Source organism: Globicephala melas, chromosome 12 (genome assembly GCF_963455315.2).
Source record: "Globicephala melas chromosome 12, mGloMel1.2, whole genome shotgun sequence".
Classification (NCBI taxonomy): domain Eukaryota; kingdom Metazoa; phylum Chordata; class Mammalia; order Artiodactyla; family Delphinidae; genus Globicephala; species Globicephala melas.
Genome location: NC_083325.1, coordinates 6,608,144 through 6,635,203, shown reverse-complemented (window position 1 = coordinate 6,635,203; position 27,060 = coordinate 6,608,144). Strand labels below are relative to the sequence as shown.

Sequence of the window (27,060 nt, the reverse complement as noted above, 5' to 3'; positions counted from 1 at the left end):
CCCCAGTATTGGTGTGTGTTTGTGGTGGGGTGGAATATTGCCAAGAGCAAATTGTTGTGTCACTCTGGGCTATCAGTTCCTCCAAAGACGCAAAGCAGAGATTACTCTTGACCTCACCAAGGCGTTCTTAATGGTCAGGGAGGATTTTATTTCTAAAACCCTCCCTTCCCTTTTACGTTGACAGAGAGAACAACTCATTCACGGCAAATTTGCACAGGGGTTTTGTTGAGGTTTTACTCTCTCTCCAGCTAGAGAACTTTCTTTTATTGCCGATCCTGTGTAGCCCTTGGCCGATAATAATCACTTGGATTTATGGCTCAAGACAAACTGATTTCATTTGAGGTCAAGAGAGCTTCTGATGTTTGAGCCACTTTTGGGACTTCCCCCCAGTGTGTCCATTCCAGCCTCTGCCTCTCAGCTCTCGACACTGAGGGGCCGAAGCGGCCTCGTTCTGCCTGGTCCTGGGATCCTGGAAGCACTTGTCACCCGCCACAGTCCCTCTTTGGGAGTCTGTCATTCACCTCCACGCACCAGGTTTACCAACATGGGGTGGCAGCTCAGAGAAAACCTCCGCCCTGGGACTGTCACCTTTACTTTCATTGGATCTGGAAAGGCTCCACGTTTGGAGGCTGTGTCCAGGGGAAGCCCAAGACCCCTCAATTTTAGAGTTAAATGCAGGTGGCCTTGATGAGCACAGACCCCTCGCCTGCATCTCACATCCCCGTCCTGACTCCTCCACTAGCTCAGGTGTGCGTTCTCACCTTCTCGGCCTTCACTCACCCCTCAGCAGGCTGACTCTTGGTTCTCAGAGCTCTGAGCCCTTCACTTGCTCTCAGGTGACTTAACAGGATGCTTCCGGGCAGGGCTGCAGCCGTGACTCTCTTAACAGTTCGGTTTGGACCCGGCGTCCCGGATCATCGCCCTGGTCCACATGTGTGCGTGTCATTCTTGTGCCCGAGCCTGGGCTCAGGCTGGTCTGCGAGCCCCCTTGCACCCCACACCTTGTGCAGGGCCGGCAGGTAGGCGATCACAGGGCTCAGTGGAAGAAACGAGAGTAGACCGTGGACGCTGGTGTAATCAGCTCGGCAGTGTCTGAGGAAGCTCAGTAGCACCTGGCTTCCTGCGCGGGGGCCGCCGGCAACTCAGGCCACCTCCCCACCTGGGGGCAGCTCATCACTCGTCTTCATCCTGGATGTCCAAGCACTTCCTTGGGAGTTTCTCTCGGCTGGATCTGCCCTGGCGGGTCCTCAGCCATTGCCTCTACCTTGGCTGCCCAGGGCCAGGCCACCATCCCCTGTGCTCTGAGAAGACACCCACGTCTGGGCAGTGAGACATCCGCCCAGCTTGTGCCCATTTATCTGGACCTGTGCTGTCGGGTCCATATGGAGTTACTGGGTGGGAGTGGCCTGTTTCTCCCCTGTCTTATCTCCCCGCCGGCCTCGACTGGTGGCGTTCTCCAAGCACACAGGAGAAGCTGCAGCTAGCCAGCTCCAGAGGCTGGGATGGCCCCTTCCTGCAAAGACCTGGGAACCTGTGGGGCATGCCTATATTTTAAAAAGAAGAATAGTTCCCTCTGTGTTCCCAGTTTCTCCAAAACTGTGCTGTGTTTGCACTGGTCAGCTGTTCAGAGTGGCCAGCTGTCTAACCTCTGCTTTGTGGACCAAACCCTAGTTTCCGTCGTGCCACGTGTCTAAGTTCTTGTCTCTGTTAAGCCGCAGAGTCTCATCCCTCAGGTTGTGGGGTGGCATCGTTAGGAGGAACTCAGTTGAGGCTGTGTTTGTATTTTCTAACGTCTCAGGTTGGCAGCTCCTATATGTATATTGCAACCTGTTTACATGAGATACTTGTAAAAGCCTGCAGCCTTTTTCTTCCATGTGGCAGCATTGACCTCTGACCTGATTTTAAATCACAGCATGGGGTGGCCATCGCCATATGGGTCAGCAGCATTTTTTTCTTTTTTTATTGAAGTATAGTTGATTTACAATGTCGTATTAGTTTCTGGTGTACAGTGGAGTGATTCAGTTATACATATATATACATTCTTGTTCATATCCTTTTCCATTATGGTTTATCAGAGGATATTGAATAGAGTTCTCTGTGCTCTACAGTAGGACCTTGTTGTTTATCCCTGCTCTGTATACTGGTTTGCATCTGCTAACCCCAGACTCCCACTCCATCCTTCCACCATCTCCCTCCCCGCCTTGGCAACCACAGGTCTGTTCTCTGTGTCTGTGAGTCTGTTTCTGTTTCACAGATAAGTTCATTTGTGTCATATTTTAGATTCCACATGTAAGTGATATCATATGATATTTGTCTTTCTCTGTCTGACTTACTTCGCTTAGTATGATAATCTCTAGGTCCATCCATGTAGCTGCAAATGGCATTATTTCAGCGTTTTTTATGGTGAGTCAGCAGCATTTGACAGTGACTTAGTGAAGACAGCTTGTGGCCCGCAGCAGAAAGCCCTGACACCCTGCCTGACACGGTCGCTGTGGCCAAGTGACCTCGGCAAGTCACATACACACCCAAACTCAGTCTCTTCATCTTAACAGGGAGGCATTGATACTGAAGGGGGAAAACCAAGAGGAGAGAATGTTTGTGAAGGAGTTCCATAAAACTGAAGAGTTGCAGTACTCTTCTTATCCCTTGCTGTCGTGACCAGCTCGTCATTCAAGCTCCTCCATGCCCAGCTGGGTAAACGCCAGCCCCCAGGTGACTTCTTTCTGAATGAAGTACTTGGTTTTCTCTCACACAAGGTACACGCTAGCAATTAAAAACACAATATAGGCCAGTGTTCTCTTGAAAGCTAACGTCATGGGAAAAAGTGAACTTCAACTATAGAAGCCAAACACTTGGAACATCTCGGCAGTGGCTTGGGCTTGCAGTTTGCTCTCGAAAGCTTTTGCCATTTATAAGAACAAAATAGCCCGATAACATTTGGTATCTGAAAATTCAAACTAAATCAAATAGACTCAGCATGTTCCCACGAATGCTAAGATCTTATGGGTTGTGTGGGGCATTTCACCATGATGAACGTGATGTGCTATTTCTTGTGACCTTTTGTTTCTTTCTAAAGAGGGTTGGCCTGTGGAATTGGGACTCAGCTCTGACCACCCTGGAAGAATCCTGTGACTTTCCTCCTGTGTCCGAATTCCTTACAGAGCAAGGGTCTCCTGACTTTCAGTGGAACCAGGAGTTTAGTCTTTGGACTGGACACACACAAATATGCCGATTCTGGTTAATAAGTTGGTTTTCATTGTGGAGAACTGTGTGGAGGTTCCTTAAAAAACTAAAAATAGAGCTACCATATGATCCAGCAATCCCACTCCTGGGCATATATCCAGAGAAAACCATAACTCAAAAAGATACATGCACCCCAATGTTCATAGCAACACTTTACAATAGCCAGGACGTGGAAGCAACCTAAACGTCCATTAACAGATGAATGGATAAAGAAGATGTGGTGTGTATATATACACACACACACACACACACACACACACACACACACACAATGGATTATTACTCTGCTGTTAAAAAGAATGAAATAACGCCATTTGCAGCCACATGGATAGACCTAGAGGTTATCCTATTGAGTGAAGTAAATCAGACAGAGAAAGACACATATACGATATCCCTTATATGTGGAATCTTTTCTTCTTGTAAAAGATTTAATTTTATTTATTTTTCACTGTGTTGGGTCTTTGTTGCTGTGCGGGGGCTTTCTCTAGTTGTGGCGAGCTGGGGTTACTCTTTTGTTGTGGTGCGTGGGCTTCTCATTGCAGTGGCTTCTCATTACGGAGCATGGGCTCTAGGCACGCGGGCTTCAGTAGTTGTGTGCGGGCTCAGTAGTTGTGGCACGCAGGCTCTAGAGCTCAGGCTCAGTAGTTGTGGTGCACAGGCCTTGTTGCTCTGCAGCATGTGAAATCTTCCCTGACCAGGGATCGAACCCATGTCCCCTGCATTGGCAGGTGGATTCTTATCCACTGCGCCACCAGGGAAGTCCCATGGAATCTTAAAAAGTGGTACAAATGAACTATTTACAAAACAGAAATAGAGTCACAGATGTAGAAAACAAACTTATGGTTACCCAGGGGGAAAGGGAGGGATAAATTGGGAGATTGGGATTGACATATACACACTACTATATATAAAATAGATAACTAATAAGGACCCACTGTATAGCACAGGGAACTCTACTCAGTACTCTGTAATGACCTATATGGGCGAAGAATCTAAAAGAAAAATGGATATATGTATATATGTAACTGATTCATTTTGCTGTACACCTGAAACGAGCACAACATTGTAAATCACCTATACTCCAATAAAAATTAATTTAAAAAATAAGTTGGTTTAGAGATGGAAGGAAAGGACCTACAATGGACTGAATATTTGTGCCTCGTCCAGAGTTCATATGTTGAAACCCTGATCCCAATGTGATGGTGTTTGGATGTAGGACTTCGGGAGGTGATTAGGTCATGTGGGTGGGGCTCTCGTGGATGGGATTAGTACCCCTATAAGAAGAGGCCAGAGAGCTCGGTAGCCCTCCTTCCACAACAAGAAGGCTCCCACCTGCAGGTGGCAAGTGAATCCTAACCAGAACTGACCACGCTGGCACCTTGATCTTGGATGTCTGGCCTCCCGAACTCTGAGAAATAAATTCTGTCGTTTAAGCCACTCAGTCTCTGGTCATTTGTTATAGCCGCCAGAATGGACTGAGACAGGACCTCAGAGATCATCCAGCACAAGGTAGCTCACCTTTTCCAGGTGAAAATTAAGAGGTTCAGAAAGCAAAGGGGCCCCTCCCTGCTCCTGGAGCCCCAGGTCCTGCAGCCAGGCAGACCTGCTGGCCCTTCCGGGAGGTTCTGTGCTTCCCTTTTTCCCTGAGACCTGAAGATGTTGCTTCTCAGCTGAAATCCAGCCAGTGCAAGGATGAGGCTTTCCCCAGCCTCGGCCAGTACGCTCACGCCCGGAAGTACTGGGAGAGGGAATGCCAGCAGCTCGAACGGGTCAGCCTCCCCCCAGGTCCGTCCTGTCTCTCGGAGCACCACGCAATCTGCTCTTCAATGTGACAGTCAGGTAAGGGAGCCAGAGTCCCGGGGTTGCTGGGAATGGAGGAACAGGCACAGGCAGAACACAGACTGTCCACTTTCACTTCTGGAACCCACTCGCTCTTGTAGCTGCCGACATCCGACTTCCTTCCAGAGAAACCAAAGCACGGAACTCGCTCACTTCCAGGATGAAGGATGAAATGCCTCCTTATTTGAACCACTTCCCAAAGTGCTTCTCACATCTGGGGGGCCGGGGTCCATGGTAGGACTTTCCCACCTGCGTGTCTTTTATGCCTTAACTTGGCCACCTGTGCCGCTTGGGCCTTGAGACAAGATAAAATATCACCGGGTCTGGGGTCAGGGCTGTGTCCACTGTCACTGTCGCACACGTGAGCGCCTTGGATTCGACAGCAGTCTCTGGAGGGAAGCGCTGTTTTATCCCCGTTTTATGTACAAGACGCCAAGGCTCAGAGAGGTTAAGAGACTATCACAGGGACATTCAGAGCAGGAATTTGGATGCAGCTCTTTAAAGAAGGACCAAAAATAGAACAGCCGGTTTTATTTACTTTTTCTGAAATGCCACTTCTGAGAAGCTAGGATATGTCTAAAACGAATTAAGCATCTTACATGTGACTTTTTTTTTTAAGCGGGTTTTCTTGAGTATGAGGTTATCATGGGGCTGCTGGAGTAGAAAACAACTCCAATCTGGGGTCCGTTTGCAATGCAGCTCTTTGGAGGCGGAGGCCGTGTGCGAGAGGGCATGGAGAGGCAGGCCGGCAGGAAAATCTCTTCTAGGGCAGAGTCATTATTCTGTTCCTTGCCATCTTTTAGTAGCTAACCTGCTTTTCAGAATGGTTTCTTTTGCTGTAATAAGGACTCTTAAATCAGGACACTCCTTCCGCCTCTCCTCGTTTTGTCTGGACTCAGGGACATCTTTCTTTGGCCGAACTCAACATAGAGTCAGCAGGAAAAGGTAGGGGCCGACTGGTACCACATTTGCGAAAACACTTTCACGTGAGTCTCATCATCCCGGACCTAGAAAACCAGCAGCTGCCTTATTGACGCACGAGCCTCCTGGAAGTCACCTGGGTTAACCTGAAGTGTGCCCCTCCACCACACACACACAGACACACACACACACAGGCACACACACAGACACACACACGAACCTCAGCACTCAGCAGATGCCAAAAAAAATAGATGCAGGAAAGGTATTAAAGACAGGTCGTTTCTTCTTGATTTGACTCCAGGGGAGGTATCTACAAAGCCGGTCCACTTAACTTACGAAGGGCGGTTCAGAAAACCCCAATCCCACCTCCCTCCAGCTTTGGGCAGCTGTGGGCAGAGGGACTGGGCTTGCCATGTGGGCTGGGTCAGATCAATTCTGTCCTTGCCTGTTCTCCTGTCCCCACCATTTATGGAAATAGAAGCAAAACCCCAACACAAGCATCTGTACGATAATCCGGTCTGTCCTAGGATTGGCACACGTAGGCACAGGCAAAAGCAAATGTGTTCCAGCCACTTTGCTCGGATTTGTACCACACTCACTCCAAAGAGGAAGGATGAGCGATCCAGCACCTTCTCAGAGTGAGTGTGTTACCCTACCCGAGACGTTTCTGTTTTTCTCCACGATCCTTTAATAACATCCTTCTGAATTATTCTGGGCTGTGTATCGGTTCAGAGTGTTCTAAACACAAACTGATTTAGCATTCTTTTTTTTTTTTTTTTTTGTGGGATCTTAGTTTCCTGACCAGGGATCGAACCTGTACCCCCTGCAGTGGAAGCACAGAGTCTTAACCACTGGACCGCCAGGGAAGTCCCTAAAAACAAACTGATTTAGGAAGGTATTTTGGTGATGGCAGGTTAAACATGTGCCTTGGACGATGAGGATGGAGATGGTGGGCTTGGGATTCCTTGCTGTTGGGACCAACCATGAACTAATAGGGCCAGGAGTTAACTCTGATTCAAGGGGTACTGCGTTGTACCAGTTATGCAAAGGGTGGGCTATACCAGGTAAATGCCCTTTTTCATCAGTTCCCCACACACAGAACTTTCGGCATCTTGGTTTCAATGCTTTCCTGCTCCTTTGGTCTTGCCATTTGCTCCTGTCATGAAGGTGGGTCTCCTACCCCAAGCATGGTGTCAGGGGAAAGAGCTATACAGGGTTTGGAAGGAATGGTTCACCCCAGCTTTCCCAGAGTGTGAAAAGTTTGATCCAAAATATGAAAAAAAACTTTACAAAGAACATGAGATGAGGTCTGTGAAATGTGGGGCTTCTCTTAGTTCTGGGGCAGATTTTTCAAGATCCAGAATTAAAACCAAGAATACCTTTGAGCCCTTTAGTGTCAGCTTACCTGATGGCAGCCCTTGTGTTGCTATTTCTAGGAAATTATGATGCTTCCAAACACCTGAGTCATTCAGCAGTTGGTCCCCATCCTTCCGGAATTAATTAATGTTCTAGGGCAAACCTAGTATCCCAAAGAGGTTTGTTTTTTTTTATTCCCAGCCAAAGAAGAAGCTGGAATTCATTTGAATTCAGGCAGAATGAAGAATTCATTCAGATAACTTGAGGCCCATAGTGGATCTATTTTATCTTCTGTCTAAAAGTTAGATTGTAAACTGCCACGTTTATCCTACTGTCCTAATCTCTTCGTTGCCGTTTTTTAAGACAGTTTACATTTTACTTCAGCAATTTCCGCTTTCAGTAACTATCTGGAAACTTCTGGGAACTATCTGGGGTTAGCTTCTCATCTGAGTGAAGATATACTGAATTTCCTTCAAACTGGTCCTCTTCTCCTCTTCAAGCTGAAGTGAAGAAAAATTGGGCGCGTGTAGAGAACATGGTGTGGAAGAGACTTGGATTCTTGTGGCAGAGTCTCCCTGGGAATTTGTCCTCCAGAGAGGAGAGTCGAGGGGGCAATAGACCTGGAGGAAACCTCAGAGTCTCAGGCCACCAGTGCCATCATGTCACAGATGGGGAAACTGAGGCAGGACCTGGGCAATGGCGGAGTCCGGCGTGGAAGCAGGTCTCAGCGCCATGTTCTGAGGTCATTGTCTGCTTCTCTTCACCTCCCTCCCCTTTCTTGCCCACCTGCCTTTCAGTGTACATGGTGATCATTTTTACAAAAAGGAACAGGATTACAGCTGTGAAAGAAAAGACAAATAGGGCCTAGTGTAAGTCCCCAGATCGCCGCCGTTGGTTTAGCTCATTTGTATGATTCCCGTAAGTTGGATGGATAACAATAAACATTTTTAATTTGCTTTCTCATGATGGCATGCACTGATTTAACTTCTTTTCCTTGACGATTAATTTGCATACTCAGTGCGCTGAGACAGAAGGCGTGGCCCCAGGGCCAGCAGACCCCTGGTCTAGCACCTTTTACCCGTGGGGAAGTTCGTTATTTCTCTGCATCCTCTGAGACGTTGAGAATACAAGGCCTGCCTTCCGACAGGAAGACAGTCGTAGAACAGTAGTTAAAACAGCTGTTGAATGTTTAAGTAACACTTTTTTCTTCTCGATGGAATTTAGGATTTATTGAGAACTGTGCAGTGTTAGTACATGCAAAGGACGTTAAGGCAAACTGTTCTCGTCTATATCTGGGGTGTCTATATTTTGATATTTTACATGAAAAACAAACGTTAATGGCATTATTTTGTTCACCTCTCCAGACCCCCGGGCCTTTGCCTATACTGTTCCCCCCTCCTGGAACACCCTTCCTGCCTTTATCACCTGCTGACTCCTGTTCACCCTTTTAGACTCAGCTCTGGCCTCCAGGATCCTTCCCTGAGGGTATCTAATGGCTGTGCTCCGGAGTCCTACAAAACCTCTTGCATGTCTTTTTCGTGGCAGTATCTAGATTTTACAGTTTGGAAGTTACCAGCTTCTGTGGCTGTCTCCCCACTAGACTGTAGGTCCCTGGGAGTAGAGATCAGAATTTCCCCTTTGTCTTGCAGGAGCTGCTGTGTAGCAGACATGCTCCATCAGTGTTTATTGAACTGAACCAAAGGACAGAAAACTGTTCATTTGAACTGGGTCATGGGACCCACTTTAATAAAGTTACATCATTTCGTCTGGGGTAGAATGGATACGTGTATATGTATGGCTGGGTCGCTTTGCTGTGCACCTGAAGCTATCACAACATTGGTAATCACTATACTCCAATATAGAATAAAAAGTTAAAGCAAATAAATAAAGTTACATCATTTTAGGTCCTTGAGATCCTGTGTTGTATTCAGTGCTCTCCTCAGCCACAGGCTAATCCACTTGTGTTCACAGGCCCCGGTTCATCAAAACGCAATCATCCACCTTCTGGTGGGCACTAGACAGTCTTTCCGCTACAGCCTTTCTTCTTGTCTTAATCCTTTTCAGCCCAATCTTCCTGAGGCTTTAGGGTTCAGAATCTGGAATTCCACATCTGATATCTCAGAGAGCGTCAGGTGCCTGTGAAGTCACATGTCCCATCGCGGTGGGGCAAGGAACACTGCGAACCGCATCCGTCGGAGAAGGTCACATAGGCTGGGTGAAAAGAGCGCGTGACAGTGGGTGGTCTGATTCCGTTTTAGTTAGAACATGGGAAAATGAAAGGCGTGATCTCGCTGGCAAACAGAAGTGTGGGCAGGTGGTAGAACACAGTGCTTACAAGTCATGGGGATGGTGTGTAGGCTGCCTGGGTTCAAATCCAGCTCTGCTCCTGGCCAGCTGTGCAACTTAGGAAAGTGGCTTACACCCAGAACCTCCATGTCTTCCTCTGTCCAATGGGGATATGACGGTGCCTACTCTTTGCTGTTGTTCTGAGGATTAGCTGAGATGCTATATGCAGAGCCCCTAGGATTGTGCTGGCAGTGCAGTTAGTTGTCACTGTTCTGTTCTCTATGTTCTGTTCTCTATTTACCTATGAAAATTTTGGAAAAAGTATGAAATGTTCGGAGAAAGCCAGCCAGCATAATCCCTACCTGTGTGGCTGGCACAGCTACAGGGCTGTGTAGGAGACAGGCCGGCAGTGACCGATTGCTATGCCCAGTGACTAAGTCAATAGCCAGACTGACCCTGCAGAATCACACACACACACACACACGCACGCACGCACGCACGCACGCACACACACGCTCGCGGAGTTAAGCCCCCAGGTGCCAGGAAAACTGGAGTGTAGTCTCCCTGGGTATCTACATGCCCAACGGGATGAAGCCCAGACTTTGGAAACATCTCAAGGTCATAAAAACCCAGACACAGGAGACTCTGACTTCCACAGATATTTTATTTACCTTCCAAAAGGTCAAGGTAAGAACCCAGGGTCCCTTTCCCTCCCATCTCCAAGGAGCAAAGGTTTCTCTCCTTCCTTTCTCTCCTGCACAAAAGCGGACAGAATCCTTTGTTTTCCATCCCGCGTCTCTGGGGTGTCATCGGCACGTGTAGAAAGTTCCCATCGGCTCTCATCACCACGCCCAGGGATCTGGGTCTGGGGGCCCACACTGCAGGGTCACTCCGGCTGCCTTGTGTTTCTGCAGTGTTCATTTATATAAAGCATGTAACTGTGAGTTGACAACATCTCAGACCCTGCACAATTTGACAGACAGGTCCATATAACTGGGTGTTTCGCTGGCCCAGAGAACCCTGGGTCCCTGTCTGTAGGACATGTCTGAGGACCGAGGGAGCTGGGTCAGCACAGCACCCAGGGTACATCGGCAGGACCAGGTGACTCCAGGTGACCTCACTGGCGTTCCTTCTTTTACCAGAGAGACCCCGTACATCAGTAAACAGCCAATTTTTACAAATTGTAGCTGGATTCTTTAATAGCAAAGTACAGTTCTAAATGAAATGACTCTGCCCCGAGCTGTTCCTGAAAGGAGTGAAAAAATGCTGCAGTCTGGTGTTCCCACTTTTGATTAGCCTCATCTGGGAATTTAATCCATTTTCTGATCAAAGTCCGAAGTCTCTGCGTTGCTGCAGCTTTAATCTTTGGAGAGACACACACACACACACACACACACACACACACACACACACACACACACACACACACACACACACACACACACACACACACACACACACACACACACACACACACACACACACACACACACACACCAGGTTACAGCCAAACGGGTTGGAGGGGGCGGGTAGGGAATACATATCTAGGTAAAAGACGTAATCAGTGCCTTCATTATGGGAAGGTGCTTGGACAGTTCAGGTAAATGTTAACAGTTTTTTCAATGTAACTTGTCAGTATGTTTGAGATATTTTCTTCTGTATACTGAATTTTGTTCATTGTTGAAATGGTCCTAAGCCATGTTCTGTTATTTTTTGATGTTTATGTCAAGAAAAAGAAGAAAAATAATTTAAATTCAAATGCTTTTTGAACTCCAGTATTTAACTCATTTTTCAAAAATTTTATTCAAATATAGTTGATTTGCAATGTTGTATTAGTTTCAGGTGTACAGCAAAGTGCTTCAGTTATACATATATATAAATATATCTTCTTTTTTCCATTCTCTTCCACTATAGGTTATTACAAGGTGTTGATTATAGTTCCCTGTGCTATACAGTAGGTCTTTGTTGGTTATCTATTTGATATATAGTAGTGTGTACATGGTAACCTCAAACTCCTAATTTATCCCTCCCCCACCCCCCTTTCCCCTTTGGTAACCATAGATTGTTTTCTATGTCTGTGAGTGTGTTTCTGTTTTGTAAATAAGCTCATTTGTATCTTTTTTTTTTTAGATTCCACTGTAAGTGATATCATATGATGTTTGTCTTTCTCTGTTGGCTTACTTCACTTAATATGACAATCTCTAGGTCCATCCATGTTGTTGCAACTGGCATTATTTCATTCTTTTCTATGGCTGAGTACATATGTACCACATCTTCTTTATCCATTCATCTGTCAATAGACATTTAGGTTGCTTCCATGTCTTGGCTATTGTAAATAGTGCTGCAATGAACATTGGGGCGCATGTGTCTTTTCAAAGTATGGTTTTCTCTGGATATATATGCAGGAGTGGGATGGCTGGATCATATGGTAGCTCTATTTTTAGTTTTTTAAGGAACGTCCATACTGTTCTCCATAGTGGCTGCACCAATTTACATTCCCACCAACGGCGTAGGAGGGTTCCCTTTTCTCCACATCCTCTTCAGAGTTTATTATTGGTAGACATTTCGATGATGGCCGTTCTGACTGGTGTGAGGTGATACCTCGTGGTAGTTTTGATTTGCATTTCTCTGATAATTAGCGATGCATCGTGAACTATTAGAGACATGCTCAACATGAAAACATGCTTAACTTCTTTTCAATTACAAAAAAGAAAGTTTCTGTGTCTGTTAAGGAAATAGATGACATTTATAAAGGAGTCTAAAGGATCCCTTTATCAAGGAAATGGATGGGCTTCTGAAGGGCTCCTGTGTGAATGAAATTGCTCTCAGAACAGCCTTTGTCTCACCCATCAATGAATTGTTCAGACAGGTGGCAAGAGGAGGTCCTGTGAAGCCATACCAGAACTAAGCCGGTGCAGCCCCAGTGTCCCACATTCCCCAGAGGGAGACCCAGGTGGACGGTTCAGGAGGTTAGATACCCCAGAATAGAAAAGAGAAGGAGGCCTGCCTGGTCTGGTTCGGCCTGACCCGGCCCTGACATTCACACAGAAGGTCACATCAGCTTCCCTGTCTTGCCAGAGCCTTGGCTTAAAGATAGTTGTTTTTTCTTTAGCTCTGACCTAGTTAACCTATGGTTTGTGTCGTTAGGTCCATAGTCGGTAAAGTGGTTTACCCAACCCACCCAGCATTTCCCAGGTTCCCACGGCGCCAGGCGCTGCGCTGGTGCTGGGACGCCTCCGAGGATAGGCACCCGGGGGGCTGGGGCGGGGAGCCTCGGTGCTTGGAGGAGCCCGAGGGCCCTTTCACCCGGGATGCTTGGAGACTCGGGGGCTCGGAGCAGCACGTTTTTTGATAATTTTCCTTAAGCACATACTTCATAATCGGAGCACCAGTTTTCAGAGAATTAGAAGCATTAGGTGTGCACAGACTCTACTGAAAAGCTCAGCCTGTCTTCACTCACTCGATCTCCAGCGGGGCTGAGGACCTAATGATTATGGACCGCGTTCTGCGTGACTTCCCGTCGGCGCTACAGGTAGAAGTTGTGGGGTACAGTACGGATACACTCAGGCCCAAAGGTGCATTTTGAAACAACGACTTAATATCTTTCCTTTTCATTTAGCTCTCATACTTGATGAGTATAGAGGAGCTTCCAGTGGCTCCAATGCACATGAGTGAGAATTCACCATTGATGCTGTGTGGGAAAGTCACATACACGACTTGGAAGTGAAGAGAGACTGTCTTGCACCATTTTCCAGAGCAGTGGTTGAGCCCTTCGTGGAAATGTATTCATTCTCCTGATGCCGCTCTGATTGGTGAAGGAGATAGGGAGGCAAGGATGGGGAAAGCACGGGAGACCCTGGACTGTGGAAATAAACGAAGACCCGCCAGAGGAAGACCAGCCGAGGCTATTTACTCGGAGCTGGCAAAGCGAGGCAGTCAGCCGCCATCACTCGTGTTGCGGCAGAGGCTCGGAGGCAGGTGGAGGGGTGGGAAGGATTTAGGGTGGAAAGAAGGCAAGCCTCCGGGGCTGCCCTGGTTAGAGGCTGTTAGGGCAGCTGGAGATGGGCTCAGGAGAAGCTGGGCACCCTATGTGAACGGCTAGCGGTATGTATTTTATTTTATTTTTTTATTTTTTTGCGGTACGCGGGCCTCTCACTGCTGTGGCATCTTCCGTTGCGGAGCACAGGCTCCGGACGCGCAGGCTCAGCGGCCATGGCTCACGGGCGCAGCCGCTCCGCGGCATGTGGGACCCTCCCGGACCGGGGCACGAACCGGTGTCCCCTGCATCGGCAGGTGGACTCTCAACCACTGCGCCACCAGGGAAGCCCTGTATTTTATTTTTTAATTTATTTTATTTTTATTGAAGTATAGTTGATTTACAATGTTGGGCCAATCTCTGCTGTACAATAAAGTGACTCAGTTATATAGACATTCTGTTTTTATATTCTTTTCCATTATGGTTTATCACAGGATATTGAATATAGTCGGCTGTGCTCTACAGTAGGACCTTGTTTTTCCATCCTATGCATACTAGTTTGCATCTGCTAGTCCCAAACTCCCACTCCATCCCTCTCCCACCCCCTCCCCCTTGGCAACCACAAGTCTGTTCTCTGTGTCTGGGAATCTGTTTCTGTTTTGTAGATAGGTTCATTTGTGCCATGTTTTAGATTCTACATGTAAATGATATCATATGGTATTTGTCTTTCTCTGTCTGACTTACTTCACTTAGTATGATAATCTCTAGATCCATCCATGTTGCTGCAAATGGCATTATTTCGTTCTTTTTTATGGCTGAGTAATATTCCATTGTATATATGTACCACATCTTCTTTAACCATTCATCTGTCAGTGGACATTTAGGTTGTTTACATGACTTGGCTATTGTGAATAGTGCTGCTATGAACATAGGGGTGCATGTATCTTTTTGAATTATAGTTTTGTCTGGGTATATGCCCAGGAGTGGAATTGCTGGATCATATGGTGATTCTATTTTTAGTTTTCTGAGGAATCTCCATACTGTTTTCCATAGTGGCTGCGCCAACTTACATTCCCACCAACAGTGTAGGAGGGTTCCCTTTTCTCCAGGGGTGTGTATTTTAGCTCTCTCTGGTAGTTCCTAAATTGGAAGTGGGGGGTTGGAAATTAGGGGCACTGTCAGTTATTAATCAAATCCTGGCCATTTGGGACTGATTGTTATAGGGGTCGTTTGACTTTTTGGGTTTTTGCTAAAGATCATGGTCTGACCTCCTACAAGGGATAGCAGGCTGGCTTCCTGGGCTGGTTACTGTAGATGCTGGGTCAGTTTCTTGGGCAGAGTTCTGTTTTTACATATTGTCTGGCCATTGTTGGTTTGTATATTTAGTAGCTCGGTACCAAACTAACGCTGGCTAAAAATAAGTAAGAGACCCAACGCACCTGTTGGTCCGGGGCTCTCGGGCTAACTAGCTTCCACCAGGTAGCAGCATCCGGACCCCACCAGTGGTCGCTGGATAGGGCCACACTGTGACCGCGCTGTGATCAGCCTGGTGAACAGCTGAGTCCTTGATCATGGGGCCGTAGACACTGCAGCATTTGCATGCCGTGTCTTAAACTTGGGATTGACATTAGCGAGCTGTTTCTCTGAGGGGCTCACGGTTCATCAGGCAGGGCCAGCCCCATCCCAGCTTTCAGTCCGCTTTGGTAGGGACTGGCTGACTCCCCTGACAATAAAAGATTCTCTCTGTGTCATTTCACCGCTGCTCTCAGCCATGCCATGGCAGAGGCTTCTCTGGCCAGGAATGGAGTATTCCAGATGGCTCTGGAATTTCTTTAGTAATCTCCTTCTTCTTTAGTCAATTTCTTGCCACTCCTGGAAGTTTGGTACCATGGGCTCCCTACTCTGCGTGCTGCGTCTGGCCTGAGGAGGAGGGATGCTGCCCCCAGTGGCTTGGCAGGGTCCATGCCAGCCCTGGGTGCCACCACTCCGTCCTGGCAGACCACGTGGAGTCTTCTAAGGCGGTTCCCCACCCACCCCCCAGTTTTGTTTTGTTTTTTCCCAGTTTCCTCTTTTTTTTTTTTAACATCTTCATTGGAGTATAATTGCTTTACAATGGTGTGTTAGTTTCTGCTGTACAGCAAAGTGAATCAGCTGTACATGTTTTTTTGTTTATATGTTTGGTGTGTGTTTTGCTTAAGCATTTACTGAAAATTCCTAGGTGGTGACATCATGGATAGCCAGTGACGATCCTGGAATCTTTGACTTTTCTAGAATTTAAAGAAAAGAGTGTTCAGAGTTTATAACATTAAGTTTTATATCAAATGTGCCTAAATTATTTAAGTTTATAAAGAGACTCTAAAAATATTATGTAGGGTTTTGAAAGACATCTGCAAGTTTTGAAGAAGAGATGGTTTTAAAAAGGCATCTTTTCTCTTGCCTTTGTGTGTGTTTGCGCTTTTGCAATTAAACGACATCCTCTGAGTGTAGGAGGTTAGTCAGAGCTGTCAAGTTTTTCTTCTCTCCTAATAACAACTCTTGTGCCATTGGCTACCAAGAATAACAATAAGCCTTTTCTTAAGTTGAAAAAGAGTATTTATTTTTGTCACTGAAAGAACAACAAGTATTCATGTTCTTAAGTTATTTAAAGTATTTTTGTGAATTCTGAGAATAAGTCATTTGGAAGTTCAGCCACACAAAATAAAAATGCTTTAAATATGTAAGTCCTCCACCTGAAATATTTTGGTTGGTGGGTCTTGGCCTTTCAATAATAGTTAGCTATTTAGGGAGGACTAGTGTGTGACATTCACTGTTGGAAATGCTTGAAATATATTAACTCCTCTGCCTCTCATATTATCCTCACTTTATAGCTTGCACACTGAGGCCCAGAGAAGTTCAGCTACTTGCCCGAGGTCACACAGCCACGATTTGGACCTGGGCGATCAGATATCCACGGCAAGCCTGCGTTGAACCTAGAAGGTTCCACCTTCACGCTGTCAAGGCATTTAGTTTCTCTGTGGTTTTCCCCAAAAACATAACCTTAGAAAGGTAAAGAAATATTTACTATGAGTGTATGTAGCTCAGCACCCTTCAAGCTTTTGGAGTTTAAGAAATAATGATCAGTGGACCCTCTCCTGAAATTTGGCCAAACTATCGCATATGTGGCTGCTGCTGCTTTGCTGTTCCTAGAGCTAAATCTGAGGAAAGACAAGTGAAAAAAACAGGGAGGATGATGGTGGTAAAAATAATCTATGATCACCTTCTTATCTTGGAGTTCTTTTTTTAAATAAATTTTTAGCAGACTTGCTTTTTTTTTATTGTGGCAAAATACTTAATGCCACTTAACTGTGCACTTAAAATGGTTAAAGTGGTCAATTTATGTTATATATTTTTACCACAGTAAATAAATAAGTAGGTTTAAAAAATTGTTTAATCCAGTGAGCTCATGGGTGACTCCTCAGTAAAGCGTGATGTCTGTAGGTCTCGCAGCTTAGCTTGGCCCGTGTGAGATTTTCCCCAGTATGTTACTGTTGTGCCTTGATCTCACAAGGAATGAGAAAGCCTTAGTAGGATATGAAGATCTTTAGAAAAAGGCCAAGAATAGTGCAGAAGTGCCTTCTTTTGGAGCAAGAAGTGGCTGATTTAGTAGCTTCAAGAACCACTTTATTTCCTGCTGTGTTTGGAGAGCTGTAAGTGCAAAGACACTGGGGAGACACGTCCTCCTTGTGCTTACAAGAAGGAAAACAAAGGCTTGCTGAAGAAGGGGACCCCCGAGCCAGATTTTTAATCTTGATGGGTCTGTCTCTTTAAAAAGTGAATGCCTTTAAGGACTTTCCTCCCCAAGGAGGAAGCACAGGCTCCGGGAGGAAGCCCATAGATGTGGGGGGCCACGGTGCCTCCGACGGACCCGGCAGACTCAGCTGGGCTCATGTTCTTACGAGGACTTTTGTCGATTTTGCGAGATTCTAGTTACAAAGTCACACGTGTCCTTAATAGTCTGCTCCAAACCTATTTTTTTCATAAGTCGTGATTTTTCTTCGGGTGCAGTCTTTCAGCATCACATAGATCACATTCTAGCAGAAACGCGTGCATCACACTTAGGAAGGTAATGCCCTGAAAAGTTCTTATAGTAACAGGGAATCGTCAAGATCTGAATCAGAGCTTGAGTCGTTGCCATTCTGGGCTCCAAGCGAACTCAACAGACAGTGAAAAGAGAATTTGCAGAGCCTTGAATTCCCCCTCCCACCCTCCAGTTTGGCAAAGAGCTAATAAGTCAGGTCACCTTAACATGGTCACTTCCGTATCTAGAGCATATGCTGTTTCTCAAAAGCATCGTGGCAAACGATAGGCAGGCACACATGCCGTCATGGGTTGAAACAGTGATCTTTTGCTTAAACATGGGGGTGTTTGAGAGAGTTCCTTGCATCATCAGAGACCGTAGAGCTGGAGACACCGCAAGAGACAGTTCCCTCTACTCAGTGAACACGTAGAGCTAGAGCTGGGAATTATTTTTTAGTTTAACATTCACGTGGTCAAGAAATGTGCCCATAGGTCCAATAAGACTTTCTCTACTTAGCTTTAGACTGGATACCGGTAAAAATAATTCAGTTTGGGGAAAAGCTTGTTGTTGTTTGTTCCGAACTGCCTTGACAGTCATACTTCTGCCTTGAGCCACTTGGCCACAAGTCCGTGGGCCAGGCAGACGGTCAGCACACAGGGCCATCCGTGGCAGGTCATCTGACAGCCTTTCCCGTGTGTTTGTCTCAGGAATATGAGTTTCCTCCCACATTTTAATCTAGGCGCAACCTGAGTTTAGAGACTTACTGGGGAGAGGAAGATAGTCAGTTTCCTTCCCCAGTAGCTGTTACATGATGCATTTCTTCTAGGTGGATTCTTCTAGAAGCGTTGCTTCTAGATGCATGTCTTCTAGGTGGATTCTTCTAGAAGCGTTGCTTCTAGATGCATGTCTTCTAGGTGGATTCTTCTAGAAGCGTTGCTTCTAGATGCATGTCTTCTAGGTGGATTCTTCTAGAAGCGTTGCTTCTAGATGCATGTCTTCTAGGTGGATTCTTCTAGAAGCGTTGCTTCTAGATGCATGTCTTCTAGGTGGATTCTTCTAGAAGCGTTGCTTCTAGATGCATGTCTTCTAGGTGGATTCTCCTAGAAGCGTTGCTTCTAGATGCATGTCTTCTAGGTGGATTCTTCTAGAAGCGTTTCTTCTAGGTGGATTCTTCTAGAAGCGTTTCTTCTAGATGCATGTCTTCTAGATGGATTCTTCTAGAAGCGTTTCTTCTAGATGCATGTCTTCTAGGTGGATTCTTCTAGAAGCGTTTCTTCTAGATGCATGTCTTCTAGGTGGATTCTCCTAGAAGCGTTGCTTCTAGATGCATGTCTTCCAGGTGGACTCTTCTAGAAGCATTTCTTCTAGACCAATGGGGTGCATCAGCTGAAAATCAGCTCTCCTTTCTCTGGTTTGGAGGGTCGTTGGGTGTTTTGGTTGTGTGTAGCTGAGAGCCTGAACAAAAGTAATTAAGACACCATAAATAGTGTCTTTAAATAAACTGTCACCTCCTGCTTAATTGTGACCACCAGTAAGTCCTGGAAAGCAGAGGATGATGACAGCGAGTCAGTGGGAGGAGCGCAGTCGCAAGCAGAGACCAGCTGCGCGTTCCAGCCCTGGCTCCCGTTGGCTGCAGGAATTGGAGCAGCGGATTTTATGTCTCTGGGCACCACTTCCTCATGGGGACTGAGCTACAGGTAGAGGATCCCAAGGGTCTCTTCAGCTTAAAAATCTCTGCCTCAACTATAATTCAAATCACAAGATTCTTAGAAAGTGATAAATATGACTTTATAATACCTAATATAACAGAGTGTCTTTAAAAAGCATGATTACGTATTACAATGCATTTCCTCATCATCTGTAGGAAGAAATTAAAATTGTTAAATTCTTTACTTTAAAGCAAGGTTGCAGAAGGCTTCGGGTACTAGGAGTTTTCTCAAGGCTAAAGTGCGGGAGAAAGAGGTTTTGAAAACCTGGAGAGAGGTAGGGGAGAAGGAGAGAACACAGGGCCTGGTTCTGCCCCCATCCGAGGCCCCACTGTCAGTTTAGGGTAAAGGGAGGATGTAAACTTTAAATTTTGTTTTTCAAAATGTCTAACCACTTTCTCTGACCCACACAGAATAATCTCTCCCTCCCTCAATGTCTCTTGATACCTCTTTTTGCCTCCGTCAAATTTTTGCTGACAGTAGTTAGACATTTTGAAAAACAAAATTTAAAGTTTACATCCTCCCTTTACCCTAAATAGCCAATTGAAATTCCAAATAAACAGTGAAGCTTTTTTGAAAAGCAGGAGAAAAAGGAATATTTGCAAAACTCTGAGAGTAAAGAATATCTAAGCTGAGAAGAACAAAAAGAAATCACAAAAGAAAATACTGACAAATTAGACCTAAACTCCCACACTTCATTAAAAAGTGATCCAGATGTAAAGATGGCTACATCTAGAGAGGATATTTGCCGAAAAGAATGAAATCTTCAGTATAAGAAAAGCCCTAGGAACAGATTTTAAAACTAACCCTCTAATCCAGAATTTTTCCAATTCTGGCCCAAGAAGCACTTGCATCAGCACTAATGAAAAACATAGATTCCCGTCATCTGCCAAACGCTTCCAGCAATTTCCAGTGCACTGAAGTAGTCCATTGCCCTGCAGAAAAAGGAATGGCCTATGGTTAATGGGAAAACAGTCTCTTAAGAATCGAGGAAGTGCAAATAAAAATGATAAGATCATTTTCCTCAATTAAGTTATCAAAAAAGTACTCAAAGGTGATCCCTAGGGTTGTGAAAAGGGCTTCCGTGGCGTTGCTTGTGGAGGTGAATGCAAGGAAAGCCACCCGCAGGAGGTGTCAGGAGCCATTGCCGTCCTCACACTTTGAGCCCCGTAACCTTTCTGGAACCTCTCGTAAGGGAATAAGCCCAACTGAAGAAAAAGCCATGCCCACCACAGTGCGGTTGTGTTAGCAAGAAGTTGGAAACCGAGATGTCTGGAAAGCTGGGTGTGGTTCGGTCAACCCCGAGAAAACACTGGGTGGACTAAAATGCAGCTATTACAAGGACTATTTCTTGCAATGACAGAGTAAGATGGGAAAACGCATATCATGTTAAGTGAGAAAAGGACTCTACCAAGTTATATCCACAGCATGATCTCAACTCCATAAAATGTACCCACACTTAGGAAAGGAAACAGATTGTTAATAGTGGTTATCGTGGGTCGTGAGTCAGTGGAGGAGTTGAAATTTTTATTTCTCTACTTTTCTGGGTCCTCCAGGTTTTTGAATGAGTATTCTTATTTATGTGGGAGGAGGTGGGAACACCCTCAAAAATGACATTCAGTGAAGGTAAAGAAGTGATGACCTGCTGCCCGCAGGTCAGTGGAGCAGGCAGTTCAGGGGGTCCTGCGTTATCTCGGGTGATCCTTGTGGCAGCTGAACCAGGGAGGTATGACTGTGCTCCCACTTTGAAGATGAGAAACTGAGGTTCAGGCAGGGTAGATAACTTGCCTTGGGCTCCTCAGCAAGAAAGCGTTTTGGGATTCCCCCCCCCAGGAAGGGATGCCCTTGCCATTTGGAGGAAAGAATTTTTCCCAATGGTCTCTACCCACCAGTGTAAGAACAGAACCCAACTGGACAGATGTTCGCAACTTCAGAGATCTCAGAGCAGCACAGCGTAGCCCATCAGACCCGCAAACCTGTCCTCTTGCTAATGTAGGGAAGCAGGGAGCCTGTGATGGGACAAGGCAGGAGGACATTCAAGCCCCCGAATTGCAGATGCAGTGGGGAGATGGGAGGGCTGCTCCTGGCCTGTGTCTGCCCCACTGTTCACGTCCGAAGGAGGAGGATGTGCAAGACAGAAAGAGCGACCGTTTGTGGCTTCTCCAGAAGCCTCAGACCTGGTTAGCACTGGTTCCTGGCAGGGGAGTTCAGTGGGGAGAAAAGCGCTAATGGCTCGATATGAATTTCACTCATGATTTTTCGTATCACTTAAAACATTAAGCACACTGAAGCATTCATTAGCTTGTGGAACTTCCTGCAGGGAACAGGAATAATCGGAACCATGGATTTTAACCATCTATCTGTAAACTCCTTCTGCCATGCGGGGTGGAGAGAAGAGACCCCATCTACCTGCCTGTGGACTTCATGGGGCTGGTTCAGATTTCCTAAGACTATGGTGGTAACTGCAGTGAGTGGACTGTTGTTGTCGTGGGAATCCAGTGGCCCAGCGCCTGAAAGGAAGGCCCTCAGCTTTCTCTGAAACTTTCTTGGGAAAAAATAAAACCTAATCCGGAGGGACAGTTAATAAATCCTTAGCTTAGCCATGAAGTCTAGTAGAATTCATCACACTAAAACTCACATAGTAGGTCAACTTAAATTTACATTTCTTAGAATCCTCTCAGTAATTCATTCCCTACAGTGGGGTCAAGGCCAGGCTGGGCTTCATTCCCATCTTCAGAATAGGCTTCATACAGTTCACGAGGAGGCCAGTGAGATCCTGGCGTGGAGAGGCAAACTCAAGGTACCATTCTGCTTCTCGAGGCGGGATGCACGAAGGGGGACAGGAAGTGAGACACAGACTCATGGGGGTGCACGAAGGGGAGCACAGGCTTCTGCAGCAAAGCAGGGCGGCTCAGCTGCCTAGCACACCCCTGTGCCCCGGATGGAGGTGTAAGGGCGAAACCCAGGTGGTGACCCAGGAAGGGAACAAGAGCTCCAAAGCACTGATGAGGTTTAAAAGATGAAAGTCCACCTCTCAGGTCTGGCCCGTGGGCCCTCTGTGGCCTGGGACGCTGTCTCTGAGACAGCCCTGGATGCATGACGGGAGAATATGGCAGTGGGCCGGGGTTGTGGCTTGGCCTGAAGCATGACCCTGTCTCATGAGAGTGGCTGAAACACAACTCCAATTAGCAGAAGCAAATGAGAGCAAGTACTGAGAGGATGTGGGGTAGATGCAGAATCCATGAAAGAGAGACCCCAAACCAGGGTCTCAGGGCTGGCTTTCATGGCCCCATCCTGAGACAGGCTCACCCTGTGATGGGAAGAAGCCCCAGATCACACCCCAGCAGCACCAGGGGAGAGAGCAAGCCCTTTTCCCTGGCTTCTGGATACTGGTCCCAGAGAAGATTCTGATTGGCCTGGCTTGGTCATGTGCCCTCCTCTTGGACTATGTCAGTGGTGTGAATTATGATTGGAAAACCAGGGTCATGGGCTCAGTCTGGCAGTCAGGGGTCAGGGATTACTATGAGTTAAGTCTCCTCAAAACCATATGGCAGGAACCCCAAGGAAGTAAGAATAGACCAGAATGACTGAAGCCCCACAAAGGGGTGCGCTGCAGACCTGCTTCTTCGGTTGATGCTCACTGTTTCTCCTTTTATCCTTCTGTCCTGCTGGACCTGTGCTGACAGTGCATGGCCGTTAGCCACGTGTGGCTGTTGAGCCCCTAGAATGTGGTGAGTCCAGACTAAGATGTGCTGTGACTGTAAAATACATCCTAGATGTCAAAGGTTTAATAGGACAAAAAGAATATACGTTATCCTATGAATAACTTTTTAAAATTGATTACATGTTGTAATGATAATATTTTGTGTATATTGGGTTAAACAAGGTATATTATCAAAATCACCTCTCTCGCTTTACTTTTCTTTTTTTTTCCTTTTTTTTTTTACATCTTTATTTTGTGTTACTTTTCTTTAAATTGAGGTACAGTTGTACAATATTACGTAAGTTACAGGTGTATAATGTAGTGATTCACAATTTTGAAAGGTTATGTTCCATTTATAGTTATTATAAAATATTGGCTGTATTCCCCGTGTACAGTATATCCTTGTCACTTGTTTTATACCTAAGAGTTTGCACCTCTTCCTCCCCTCCCCATGTATTGCCTCTCCCCGCTTCCCTCTTCTCACGGGTAACCACTCGTTTGTTCTCTATGTCTGTGAGTCTGCTTCGTTTTTGTTACATTTACTACTTTGTCGTATTCGTTTTACTTTTTTAACGTGGCTACTAGACGTTTTAAATTACGTAGGTGGCTCGTGTTGTATTTCTCTTGACGGCACTGTTGCAGACTATGTTCCTGTTTCTATCCTGGGCGGGAATTCACGTAGCAAAGTAGCAGTTAATCCTTACATGTACTACCCACGGGGTCATGTACTTGTATTTTCCTTGAAATCATCTCCTGAAACTTCAGTGTGTGCTCCCTGTTGAAATGTTTGAGGATTTTAGTAAGTCAGTCATTGTTTGGCCTGCATGATTTGTAGACAGAAGTCTCCCAAATTGTTTAGGCTGTCTCCCCAGGGCCCAGAATGTAGAAGAAGCTGGGACCGCATCGGATTCAGGGGGAGAGCAGTGACTGACAGATGTCACAACTTATGTGCGGAATCTCATTCTTGGATCCCGTCAGCGAAGGCTTGCATCTCCATTAAACCACTAGCGTTCGGAGTTGCTTTGTTTTCGCTCTTACAGGTTTTTTTATTTTTTAAAACTCCTTTGTTGAGTCATCGTGCATTTAGCCTGTAATCCAGATGTGAGAGAATGTTTCAGAGCTTAATCACAGTGGGAGCTCTCTGCCCACTTGTAGATCTCATTTTTGCCTCCCTGCCTCCCTCCATCCATCCTTCCACCCATGCATTTCTTCATTCACAAGTAGTCACACCCCTGGTGTGCGCCTAGAGGCTAGGCAGGCTGCTGGCAATACAGCAGTGAGCCAACCAGGCCATTCCCCGCCTCTGTGTTCCTTCACATCTGGTGAATCAGTGGCTCGAAGCCGATTTTCCCCAAAACTCTTGCAGAAAAAGTATAATGTCTCTTATAGAAGGTCTCAGAATAGCTCAGCTTGAATAGGGAAGGTGAGGAAAAGGGCAGAGGTCCAGGCCTCTCCCTTCCTAAAGGGCGCCTCTGAAAACCCCTGCTCGAAATCACCCTTCTGTCTCCAAGCATGTTTTAGTTATTATGATTATTAGTTATTATGATTATTAGTTATTATGATTTATAATATATTTTGATTAGATGGATTAGAGCTAAGATCCCTACTTAATCAAGTAAAATTAAGGAGCTTTCCTGAAATTGACATATGGAGAGAAATACATCCCAAAACAAAGAAAAATCGATCCAGGTCTGTCTGGGTTCTTAGGAATCTTTTCTCTACGACAGGCAGTAGATTTCAGGTAATTCTCCCTCTGATTTGTAAATACCCAATAAAAATCAGGTAAGGCTATGAGTTAGGATTTAAGTGACACACAGTTTGTTTTTTGCTTGCTAATTACTCATCTTTCTTCTCCTGAATTAAACACATAGTTAATTTGCTCAGGTGATGATAACTGATGCATTAAGCCGTTGCCTACTTGCTGAGCAAAAGCTCCCAATGCTGTGTGCTCTGCCTGCCTTTCCCACGAGCCCTGGTCAGCTGTGCAGATCCAATCACAGGGCAACCTTTCACCTGCTGCTGGAAGGGGCCTCCTTTGATGAGCATTTAAATACATTCCATTTAGACCTTAATGAAACTAAATTCCTGAAGACTTGGGGTGATGAAAAGAAGGAAAGAAAACATTTTCCCCTTTCTTTCCCTTTAAGACTGTCTGAAACTGATTTTTTTAAAATCTAACGTTTTCAAAGAAAAAAATGGAAATAATAACGCTCTGCAGAATTAAGCCCGTTTAGCACGCTCTGATGCAACTCTGTGTATTGTGTCTGCTTAACTACCACGAAATCAGAAGCAACATAGAAAGAACCTGTGGATGTGCCTGGGGAAGGGGTGTCAGAATCGTAATTAATTTGAATCAAAAGGAAGCCTCCGAGGGAGGCGGGTCCATACTACATGGCAGCTGGACTACTGCACCCTGATCTTTGTGGTTTAGTTATGAGTCATTTAAAAACTTCCGAGCTGGGAGTAAGAAGACACCTGGGTAAATAGGCAGGGCAGGTGCTGGCAGGTGCTGGGGTGCCTTGTTGCTGGAATTAGGACGGCATGGGGTAGAAAGAGCAGGACATCTAAGAACAAGCGTAAGATATTGTCATTTCCTGGGATGCCCCTGAGTTTTCATTCATTGGAGTCATTTGCTAAGCCGTACTGTAGACCAAGTGGCCAGGACATAGACATGAGAAACTCAGCCTCTGTTCTCAAGGAACGGGCTAGTGGGAGGGGCAGCCGTGTAGACTGTCACTCATGAGACGGCTGCCCTCTGATGTGGCCGCTGGGCTTCCTGGGTCCACGCCTATCAAGGTGACACAGGCCCAAGCCGTCCACCGCAGTGACTTGGTAAACTGCAGACAGGGGCCACGTAGGAGTATGTGCTACCACATACCTGTGTGTGTTCCTGAGCACAGGTGTCTGTTCCAGCCTTCACCCTGCAGGTCGGCTCTCCTTGGTCCCCCTGAAACAACCACTTGCGTGTGAGTATCTTGTTCTCTCTGTTACATCTTTTCTGGAGAATTCAAGCTGTCCCCCTCCCTGCATTGGAGAACCAGCATGTTGCCCTAATATTGTGTATTTGGCTATTACCTGTTCCAGGTGGGTTGGAAAGTTGGTTCTTTTCTTTAGGAATCTCCAGGAAAAAGTTGGTACTCAAGAAGAGGAAACAATGTAGTTTTTAAAGACGTCATGATTTGCCCGGTGTTAACCCATGTTTGCATTGTAGGCAAGAGTAGGGGGATTAAGGCATGGGGACAGGGGGATGGGGCTTGTTTGCTGCCTGTCAGAGCTTTTGCTGCAACTGACAGTACTTCTCACCATAAAAGCCACAGGTCACCGGCCTCAGCCTCTGTCTTCCAGGGCTCAGGGTGCGGTCCACATTTAAAAACCATGACCTAGAGAAAATGAGATCTGGAGAAAGAACGTGATTTTCCAGGCTACCAAAGTGGTGGCAGTCATGAGTCTTGAACTTGGATCTCTTGCCCTTCTGTTTATTGAACACTCTTTCTCCCTTGTGTCCTCCCCTTTAGACTTTTGAAAAATGCAGAGAAAACCCACGATTTCCGAAATATGCTCTTGCGTGTATTCATTACCTAGTTTCCTCTCCGAGCAAAGAAAGCATTGTCACACTAAAGTTCTGCTGCGTGGGTAGCTGTTTCCAGTTCTCTGTTTCCCCTTTGTTTACAGGGAAGCCTGGCCTGATGGATGTAGACGGGATGGAAGTGTTAGGCTCAGGGATCAAGGAGTAATTCCAGAGGAGGTGACGGGAGCCCCGAGGATGCACATCAAAATTAATTACAGGAAAATACATCATTAACGGCAGCTCTCACAGTAGGTCCCAGGGTGGCTATTATGTGAAATTAATTAGTCCTTAAGTTTTTTTTAAGTCACCTTCTCTGTACTATGAAAAGAGTCCTAATTACTGACATCGGTTGTTTTAAGTCATTAGGGGTCATCGTTCTACATGTCCCTGTACTCATTCAGTCCT

At 46.0% G+C, this 27,060-nt stretch overlaps 1 protein-coding gene across 4 annotated transcripts in view; it reads left to right on the top strand.

Moving 5' to 3' along the window:
• NPAS2 (neuronal PAS domain protein 2) overlaps positions 1-27,060 on the top strand; it is a 345,032-nt gene that overhangs the window by 171,695 nt on the left and 146,277 nt on the right. The window contains exon 1 of one of the 4 annotated variants that reach the window (XM_060309186.1): positions 23,096-23,115. The exons of the other annotated variants lie outside the window; for them this stretch is intronic. Coding sequence (XP_060165169.1) covers positions 23,111-23,115 — 5 coding nt within the window. The 5' untranslated portion in view covers positions 23,096-23,110. Of the gene's footprint in view, positions 1-23,095; positions 23,116-27,060 lie in introns of those variants that run through there. 4 annotated transcript variants of the gene reach the window in all.